The sequence below is a fragment of the Anabrus simplex genome, chromosome 1 (genome assembly GCF_040414725.1).
Source record: "Anabrus simplex isolate iqAnaSimp1 chromosome 1, ASM4041472v1, whole genome shotgun sequence".
Taxonomy (NCBI): Eukaryota; Metazoa; Arthropoda; class Insecta; order Orthoptera; family Tettigoniidae; genus Anabrus; species Anabrus simplex.
Genome location: NC_090265.1, coordinates 353,510,142 through 353,521,015, shown reverse-complemented (window position 1 = coordinate 353,521,015; position 10,874 = coordinate 353,510,142). Strand labels below are relative to the sequence as shown.

Sequence of the window (10,874 nt, the reverse complement as noted above, 5' to 3'; positions counted from 1 at the left end):
GGCATCTACGGTACAACGTGTATGGCGGCAGTGGTCAAATGAAGGTACCCACATTCCTAGACCTGGCACAGGCCCAGCGCGACAGACAAATGTGAGAGAGAATCCCCGCATCATTCGGATGGCCCGGATGGAACCCCATGCAACAGCAGCGCAAATTCGAGCAGCTGTGGCACCCCACGTTACACAACAGACAGTTGGTAATCGCCTGCGTGCAGCTGGCTTACGAGCCCGTATTCCTGCAGAAGGTGTTCCATTGACCCCACAACAGCGACGTGTAAGGCTGGCCTGGTGTCGGGAAAGATCGACGTGGGTCGACGAATGGCATAGGGTCGTCTTTAGTGACGAATCGCGCTTCTGTCTTGCCCGCAATGATCGCCGGAATCGTGTGCGCCGATGTACCGGGAAGAGGGGCCGCCCAGATCGTACTGTCGAGAGGCACACAGGGCCAACACCAAGCATAATGGTCTGGGGAGCTATTGGCTTTAATGTGAAATCACAATTAGTGCTTGTAGAGGGCACTATGACTGCTCGACAGTACGTTGATAGGGTACTCAATCCAGTGGTTGTCCCTATGATAGCGAACATTGCTAATGGGATGTTTCAGCAGGACAATGCCCGGGTTTACACTGTACGCATCTCCAGAGAAGCTCTCCACGACATCACAACCTTAGAATAGCCCGCCAGATCCCCGGACCTCAGTCCTATTGAGCATGTGTAGGGCATGATGGGTCGACAACTGGCCAACCGTCCTCAGCCACCCACAACTCTGGAACAACTGACCTGTGCATTGCAGCAAGCATGGGCCAAATTCCTCAGGAAGCGATCCAGGGCCTTATTGACTCCATGCCTCGACGAATTCATCAATGTATTGCAGCTCCTGGTGGGCACATCCTGTAATGATTGTTGTCCAAACTTGCGGTCAGAGGGACGTGAAAGTGTAATCATTGAATCACAACCGGACATTCGTCCTGCATGTTCAATTGCAGCAATGTAGCACCACTCCTTCTGGTGTTGCAATTTCCATTTACTTCAGTGTAAATTGACAAGCCCAGAACTTAGAAGGTTTCTTACAAAATGTTCACATTTTGAAACACCAGAAGAATCAACATGACGAAAATTGCATGTCCTTGCGTATTACGAAGAAAACCAGGAAAGATCAGGCTTGAATGTTAAAATAAAAAATATGGTTAAGCATAGACGAATAAACGGTCCTTCTCCTGGTATCGTGCATTATTCTGAGACAACAGACATTGGTTTGTGATGGAAAATTTGAAACTAGTCTTAGCTGTTCACTGGAGCAGCATCTGCCTCAGTAGTGGACCGGTTAGAGTTATTAGTTGGTGTCCTCGGAGAGGCGAGTTTGATTCCCGGTACTGCCAGATACTTCAGAATTGCAGGAGGGCTAGTATTTGGTTGAAATGTTACATGCAGCTCATCTCCAATGGGCGGGAGGGGGGGGGGGGGGAGGCTGCCTGAAAAGATCTGCACCACCTTGGGCCGAGGACGCGAGTTTACTGCAACAGCGGACTATTTTAACCCAACACTGTTTCAACATGATTGGATTTTATATAATACATGTTTAATTGTTTGTATTATACATATGCGAATAAGCCCATTAAAACTGCACAAAGTACTTAGAGGTCCCGGGTTCGATTCTCGGCAGGATCGGGTATTTTATTTTCGTCTGGTTAATTTCTCCGCCTTGAGGGCTGAGTGTTTGTGTTCGTCCTAATTGTATACGTTCAATTCATCAAAATTGATTCATAATTAGTAATCAGAAACATACAAAATTGTCAATTCATTATTAATAATCAGAAATATACAACATTTTAGCTGGCTAAATATTCGTTAAGACCGAAAGCCAAAATTTAATAAACTCGGTTTTTATTTCGACAATCCATTTCATTCTATCTGTTTTAGCTTTACTCCCATGTTCATAGAATTCGACTGTTTGTTTGGTAAGCCTGCCTGAATGCATTCTTTTAATATGACCATATAATCTTAGCCTGCATTTTAATGTCTCTAAGTTCACATTGTCCGTTGGTGAGTTATGGGCCTAAATTTCTTCTTATGATTTTGCGTTTTTTCCTCAGTGTTTTCAGTGTCTGCTTTCCTGTTCAAAATTAGCGTCTCCGATCCATAAAGGCATTCTGGTTTGATGACTATATTGTAATGTCTTAATTTTGTGTGCTTGGACATAGACTTCTTGTTATAGAAATTTTGGGGTTAGTAAATATGCGGTTTCCACCTTTTGGCATCTAATTGCATTGGCTGTTGTTTCGAGTCCATTTTCCTGAATTGCTTCTTTTCTTTCTTTATTTTTTTTGCTAGTTGCTTTACGTCGCATCGACACAGGATAGGACTTATGGCGACGATGGCATAGGAAATGCGTAGGAGTTGGAAGGAAGCGGCCGTGGCCTTGATTAATGTACAGCCCCGGCATTTGCCTGGTGTGAAAATGGGAAACCACGGAAAACCATCTTCAAGGCTGACAGTGGGATTCGAACCCACTATCTCCCAGATGCAAGCTCACAGCCGCGCGGCCCTAACCGCACGGCCAGCTTACTCGGTCTGAATTGTTTCACCAAGATACTTAAATTTTGGTACTCATTTAATTTTGCCTCCATAGCTATTATTATTATTTTATACACATATTTCAATGTCTCAATGCGACAATCAATACGGTATTTTCAAGATTTTTAACACACAAAAATCCATTCCCTACTTATTTATTACAATAATATCGATAGTCATGTAAAACTAAAGGCTTGATTTGCTATTTGATACTTGGTTTTCGGGTCCTACCTCGCGCATGCGTCGAGACTGAGTCTCTTCGGTTACATAAACGCATTAAGAACAGTTCATTCTGTCTTGTCGTCAGCGACTCGTCTGCTCACCATCAACCGACGCTAGCATGGCTCCAAAATACAAGCTCACGTACTTCAATGGCAAGGCTCTTGGTGAACCCATTCGCTTCCTTCTTGCTTATGGTGGGCTAGAGTTCGAAGACAAAAGGATAAACTTCAAGGACTGGGACAAATTCAAAGACGGTTCGTTTTTATTTATGTATTTATTTATTTCCTTTTCTTTTCTTTTAGTTTATAGTTCCTGTGTAGAGGTCAAGGAAGGGTTGTCATGTCACAACCTTGTCACTTGTGTATGTGAACTTGCTTTTCGAGCTCAATATTTTTTCTGTCAACATTTAAATAATTGGGGAACTTGGTGTTTGTGTTCGTCTTGATACACTTCATCTTCATACACCATCTCACAGTACCAAATACACCACCACCGTGCGGGTTGGCCGTGCGGTTAGGGGCGCGCGGCTGTGAGCTTGCATCCGGGAGATAGTGGGTTCGAATCCCACTGTTGGCAGCCCTGAAGATGGTTTTTCGTGGTTTCCAATTTTCACACCAGGCAAATGCTGGGGCTGTACCTTAATTAAGGCCATGGCCGCTTCCTTCCAACTGTTAGGAGTTGCCAAAAGACCTATCTGTGTCGGTGCAACGTAAAGCTACAAGGAAAAAAAAAGAAAACCCACAGAAACACAACATAGTGAATAGGTCCATCCACATAAGGTTGGCGTTAGAAAGGGCATTGGACGGTAAAACTGGGCCGACCTCCGAAGTGTCGACGCCAATTAAGCTGGAAGAATAGCATGAATAATAATAATAATAATAATAATAATAATAATAATAATAATAATAATAATAATAATAATAATAATAATGTGCCGTATACAAACCTAGAGGTTGGCAACCTGGTCATTGCCCCCAGCTAGCCTTTTTAAAATGCCCAATTGTAACGGGCCACCATGATTATGAATGTAAACACACACACACGTTATGACAGGCCGAGCGCTTTAGCTGTGTGGTACTACCCACATAGCTATACGGTTGCATTCGGAAGATGGTGGTTTACCATAGCGGGCGAGTTGGCCGTGCGGTTAGGGGCGCGCAGCTGCGAGCTTGCATCCGGGAGATAGTGGGTTCAGACCCCACAGTCGGCAGACCTAAAGATGGTTTTCCGTGGTTTACTATTTTCACACCAGGAAAATGCTGATGCTGTACCTTAATTAGGGCCATGGCCACTTCCTTTCCACTCCCAGCCCTTTCCTGTCCCATTGTCGCCATAAGACATATCTGTGTCGGTGCGACGTAAAAGGAATTGCAAAGAACCCTACCATTGGCAGCCCTCAATATCGTTTTCTGTGGTTTCCCATGTTCATACCAGGCAAATTCTGTCGCTTTCTTCCTTGTCTAGCCCTTTGCTACTCATTTTCTCCGAAAACGTATCTGAGTTCGTGCGACGTTGAACCACGAGAAAAGAAGAAAACTGTTATTTGTCATTACTTAGTCCATTTTAAAATGCGCTTTATATTCAGATCACATAGGATGTAACCCCTGTGGATAGGAGCGGTGGAATTCATCCCTGCCTGTCGTAAGACAACCCCAAGAATTCTCAACTTGAGAGTATGAGCTGGCGACTAAGGGGTCCTAGTTGAGCCTGGCTTTGCGTCCACTTACATATACCAGGCTCTACTTTCATATTTTCTATTCGACCTGCCTTGGTCAACTTTCCTTCAATTTCGTTTCTGACTATATTAGGGTCTAGCCTCAGCATTTGCTTCGTTTGAAAATGACAAACCATATTCAAGGTTGACGAGCGTGAGTGTCGAACCTACCGTTTCTCGAATGTAAGCTCACAGCTACGCGGCCTGCACTTAACCAACCAGCTTCCGGTCAAAGGTCTCATCATGTTATCTGAAAACGGTGAAAAAGCAGAAGCGTGCACCTTCGGTAACGGTAATGTTATTAAAAATACTTTTCAAGGTTAGATGCTCGGCTTCTATGCTGAAAGTTGTGGGATAGAAGTGCGGTACGTTCATTATTTGGCGTTCAAAAGTTATTATTATTATTATTATTATTATTATTATTATTATTATTATTATTATTATTATTATTATTATTATTATTATTATTATTATTATTATTATTATTATTATTACCTTCATTTTTTCAAGTTCAAGATTTGAATGGCACAGGTAGATTAAAGTAACAAACTTATCTAACCCATACCAAAAGAGTCAGCTCACTAGGCCAATGATGTTCCATTCACATGCGGCAGGTGCGTCCGGCAGATGAATCTATCACCAGGGCCCGAATTTTAATGAACTAATAAATGCCGGCTGGCCTATAAAATGACCAAAATATCCTAATAAGTGACTTAAAATAAGCGAATAAAGACCCAAAATTATGAAGTAAAATATTATATATTTAGTAAATAATAATGTGTACTGTCCACATTATCATTAACTTGTAATTCGGTGAATAAAATAAACAATCAAATAATAATAATAATAATACAGAAACACATGAGAGAGTAGCCTAATATTTCAGTCATTCAGTTCTTACAAGCAAAATAACTGTTAGTAATTATTATTAGCATGTTATGGAATCCCTGCATTCCGCTGATATTCTGGATACCACGTGTTCGTCGCGACCCGCAAGTTTCTGAATGGTAAATCGTTTATTTGCTGCCCTTTTCACTTCGCATGTTTGTCAGAAAGGTATCTGGCCACCTGTAAAACAAAATCCTCAGCAAATTTTTGAAATAATTTGCCTTCAATGGAGAAGTGAGTCGCACACAAATCAATAAAACTCGTGCAGTTTCAAAAGAAACTAACAAGCACGTATATGTATGTTATTACTCTGACACTTCAACAACCTGACTGAAATGTGACTTTGTACCTACTAAAGTTATATTATAGCTGCAGTCGCTTAAGTGCGGCCAGTATCCAGTAATCGGGAGATAGTGGGTTCGAGCCCCACTGTCGGCAGCTCTGAAGATGGTTTTCCGTGGTTTCCCATTTTCACACCAGGCAAATGCCGGGGCGGTACCTTAATTAAGGCCACGGCCGCTTTCTTCCAATTCCTAGGCCTTTCCTATCCCATCGTCGCCATAAGACATATCTGTGTCGGTGCGACGTAAAGCAAATAGCAATTAAAAAAAAGTTATAATATAACTCCTGCTTTCATTCCAGATGAGAAGCAATGCCTCATCGCTCTCTAGGTACAGTATGTGCATTTCCAAAAGTAAGGATACCGGTTGTAGAAGGTTACTTTATTTCGCAACTGTGAAGGTGAATTCTGAACCTATTGATGTTTGAGTATTCTCGTTTATTGAAGCCTCCGATGATATTCAGATATGTTGATTACCTACGTAAATGCATAAAAATTATTAAATAATAACACAGAACAAAGAAAAAATACTTTAAAACAAGAAATTAATTGTAACGAAGTGCTTAAAACGACAAAATAAAGAATCAAAATAGAAAATTATGACCTAAAAGTAAAAAGTGGAAAAAATGACCTAATAAATACGCATTTTTTTAATCAAGGGGCGATGATCAGAATTTATACATACAGTAAGTTAACAAAGTGTGTGATGTCATGACGTCATCCAAATCCGGACACTATCACTAACCACGCAATTACGAATAGACAATGCTAACATTAGTTTCATGATGATGAGATACAGGACTTAATCACTCACTCTTGAACCTGTCATGCTCGCTGTCTGTCCGCTGCTTTCCGCGATCGATAGAAAACATATTTTCATTACCCACTGTGAAGGAGTGGAGTGGGCCACCTAACAGTGAGCAGAACAAATACGTAGTACAGTCATTAAGTTCTGAGATTTGACGCCTGGAGGACAGGCACCCACACGACTCTGCATGTTGCACACGATGCCGCATTACACGGCGTACACCTACACAGAACCACATCCACCCTTAAAACAGTTGTCGTTGACCGTTAACCACTTAAACAGAACCACCTCCACCCTCAAAATAGTCGCCGTTGAGCGTTATGCACGTTTGCCAACATTGGTACAGCTGCTGGAAGCATCGCTGAAAGGAAACACCATGTTTCGTCTCCATTTATTATCCGGTTGAGAAACGTCAGATAATCGTCAGCACTACTGATGAGGTCACCACAAATCGTCATGCACTCATCACGTTGGTCTTGCGACAGGATTCGTGGCACACTGTACTGGGTAACACGAGAAATGTCGAGGTCATCCGTCAGAATTTTGTGGCAAGGTCCGACGGGCGCATTCAAATCACCGTCACAACAGCGACCGTACGTCTGCTTCCAGTGCATGCAGTCAACTGTCTCTTGCAGAGACGAGAGACTATCTGGCATAGTACTATACCACGGCGCCACCTATGCGCTATGGTGTACCACAGGGCCATCATGCGGTTAGTCTCAGAACTTAATGACTGCACTACGTATAGCGATAATATTGATGCACATACACAGATTTGTTGGAAGGTCAATCAGAGCGGGCAGATCCGACGAAGAAACTTGCATGTAAATGGGACATTTATGTCCCACTAGAGTTGGATCTGCTATGTGGAATGGAGCATATAATTATCAGAAAGAAAGACTAGATATGGGATATTTTTGCTGGTTGTTTCACGTCGCACTATCATACAGGGTGTAATAATAACGCACGGCCAAACGTTCCTCGCTCGTGGAAGAAGAAAATATGTTATATGGATATAGGTCCGGATAAGTTACTCCTTCTAATTTTGTATACGGCATGTATCACAAATTATGAAATTATGAAACGATTGCAATAAATAATACCCTCTCCCTAATCTATGATTATCGAGATTAAGGGAGACGGGTATCTTGAATCTTGATATAGGTCCGGAAACGCTTTATTTCCATGGTAGAGCTCATTTTCTACAACTCTACTTGCCTTATTGTTATGCTTTGTATAGATTTTCGGACGGTGGGAGAGGACTAGGGAGCAAGCAGCTGTCCTTTTTTTAAGGAGAACCCCAGTATTTTTCTGATGTAGAAATGGAAGACCCTGGAAAAACACTTTCAGAACGTACCAGCATACCGACCAACTGCCGACAGGGGAGCTCAAATCCATCTATCACGATCGACTACGTAGGTATGGGAAAACGATCAATAATGTGAGGGGCGATCAAAAAGTTTCCGTTCGACTGCCGTATAGTCCTTAATCAGAATGCCAATCACGCAAACTCGCCGTGAGCACTCGGGCACTCATCCCACCGACGTATCAGGTTAAAGATCCCTGTGCGGTAAAACACCGTGTCCTTCTGCTTGAAGAAGTCCGTAACCGCCTGCTGCACATCCTCGTCCGACAGGAAGCGTCGACCCTTCAAGGCCTTTTCGATGAAACCGAAGATGTGATAATCACATGGACTACAGGCCTCATCCACCGCCTGCTTGTTGTTGTCCGTAATGGATGAGAATGGTCTCCCAGCTCGACCGGCGTTTTGTGTCAAAACGCGACCCGCACGGAGCTTGGTGCACCATTCCACAATGATGGTTTTCGACAGACATGCTACCCCATACACAGTCTTCATTCTCCGATGAATGTCCGCGGTATATGTCCTCCGGCAGCCAAGAACAGAATAACAGCTCGTTGGTCCTGTTTGGACGTATTTGGAAATAACGTCCCCATAGTTCACGTGGCCGCATTTAACGTATGCACCTCGGCACGTCACGACGGCCACACGAATCCCTTTACTATTTTACGGGGGCCCCGAAGCCCGCTCCCCCGCCGTGACCATCGACTCAATCTACATGGCCTCCGACATGCTATTCATTTCTAAGAAGAGATAGCAGGGAAGGGTGGGAAGTGACACAAGGAGTAACTGCCGGTTTCTGAGTTAGACTCGCTACAACGGCAAGAGTTTGTATTGGTTAGGTAGTGTTAAGTTGTGGTGTTGAAGGGTCAGGGGAAAACCACATAGGCAGAAAGAGAAATAGCCTACATGTAAAACCTGCCATCTTGTGATAGCACATGCAGGGATGTGGCTGGAAAAAGGCCCAGTGGTAGTGTTAGTTGTGAAGAGGTATCATGCACCAGTTAGCCATGAACCATAGTCTCGTCGTTCCATCTGCCAGGGGATCAGTCCATCTGGGCACTGCCGTGACTAGCGCGGGCCTTGCCGGCTGCGGAGCCATGCGTCGAGTACCACTAGGGCCCGCTGCACAGCACCACCTCCTTGGGGTCCATCGTACCCAGTCTCCGATCCCGGAGAATGAGGCCAAGCCCGCCGAGCCGGGGCCTCCTGGAAGGGGGTGGGTCATGACGCCGGGCCTCCTTCCTCTCTGCCCGCGCCATGGCCCGGTATACTGGGCAACTGCGATGGGAGGCCGGGAGGCCCCTCACGCAGTTGGCGCACACCGGCTCCTCCTTAAGTGTTGCGCAGGCCGTGTAGTGGTGATCACCCCCACAGCGGTTGCACCTCACTTGGAGCTCACAGCTGTCCTGACGATTGCCCCACCTCAGACAGCGGAAACACTGCAAGAGCTGTTGAGGGGAGCGTTTCAATCTCACCTGATTGCCGTACCCGCTGAGGTCCTCTCCTGATTGGCTCTTCGGTCGACTGCTGTCCTGGGAGCAGTCCTGTGTTGCGGCTGGGGGCCCTCTCCTGGTGGGCCGTCGTCTTCTTCTTCTTCTTCCTCCTGGCCCTGGGGCGGCGTCTCCTTCCCGGGGGTCTCTTTTCGATAGGGAAAGAGGCCTCGTCCTTGTGGCCCTACTCCCGGTCTGGTGATCTCGAGGTAGCGGGTGGTCCCACTGCGTCGCCGTCTTCTCCCTCCTCCTGGCTGACGGCGGCGTCGCTCTTTGCAGGCATCTCTGTGCGATGCCTGTCCTGTAGGGCGCATATGGATATCTGCATCGTGAACGAGGTGCTAGCAGACCGGGCCTGGGTAGCAGCCTCTGAACGCCCGAGGGTGTCCGTGTCCGTGCCGCATTCCTCCATCCGGATCGCCTTCCTCCTGGTCTGCGCCCGGGTGGTGGACCTTCCCTGAGTGGTCCGGGTTGATGGTGGACGTTCCTGGTTAGCGGCCTTGTTGGTCTGCGCGTACTTCGTGAAGTACAGCAAATCAACTTGGGTCGCACCATCGCAGCGCTTTGGAGCGTCGCGTTCGTCCTTGGTCCTCGGCTCCAGAGGAGCCAAGAAGCGTGGGTCCGTTCCCACCTGCTTGTGCCTCTGCCTCCTGGCTGTCTGCGTCCCGACTGTAGACGTCCCCTGTGACGTCTGGATGGCTGTCTCCTGGCTACCGATGCCAGTAGGTCAGCTTCTCAATCCTGGTAGTCGGGTGACCTGAAAGTAAACAGAAAAGCTCCTCTCGTAGCGGCTGATCTGGCCTGGGTCCATGGGGCGAATGATTATCGCCCAGTTCAGGATGTCCATGATGTTAGTAGAGAGGTCCTTCCCTGTAGCCCCCTCCAGCCTGGGGAGGAGGTCGATGATGAGGTATGCGGCCCTGTAGGGGTCGCTTCTCTGTCGGTAGTGCACCAATAGAGCAGGGAGGGCCATGTTCAGTGGGACGGTCCTGTTGCGGACCCAGTGAATAATCTCCCCCACTGCTTCCTTGAAATTCTCTGGTAGGTCGTCTCGCAGTTCCATCATTCCTGTTGCTTCCTGAAATAAAAATCTGAAAGAGAAATAGTACTAAGAAGTGCTTCCTGACAAGCTCGTACTGCGTACTTAAAAGTACACTGTAGACAATGCTCTTTCGGAAATGTACTAACAAGTACAGCTGCCTGACTAGTACTGCGAAAGTACAGATCGCCTGGCGAGGAGAGAGAGAGCGAGTGAGAGGAACACGTCCTTCCACTATGGCAGTCGAGCTCGTCCTCGACTAATCCCATACCAACATGCCCGTGCTTATATACTAGTGCCGTGCATTGTTCGAACTTGAGACGGGTAACCAAGACAGAACATAATGTGCCTAGCTGCATATGCAACTAGTATTACACATGAGTGGAGCGTGTAAGCTAAAATACCCGAGTTTGCTCCAATTCGTTCGACAGGTCAT

The 10,874-nt window shown here is 45.9% G+C and overlaps 1 protein-coding gene across 1 annotated transcript in view; it reads left to right on the top strand.

Moving 5' to 3' along the window:
* Window positions 1-2,861: 2,861 nt before the first annotated feature.
* Window positions 2,862-10,874, top strand: part of LOC136856789 (glutathione S-transferase) — a 39,185-nt gene continuing 31,172 nt past the window's right edge. Inside the window, exon 1 of the mRNA XM_067134900.2 lies at window positions 2,862-3,050. Within this exon, the coding sequence (XP_066991001.2) occupies window positions 2,915-3,050 (136 nt within the window). The 5' untranslated portion in view covers window positions 2,862-2,914. The remainder of the gene's footprint in view (window positions 3,051-10,874) is intronic.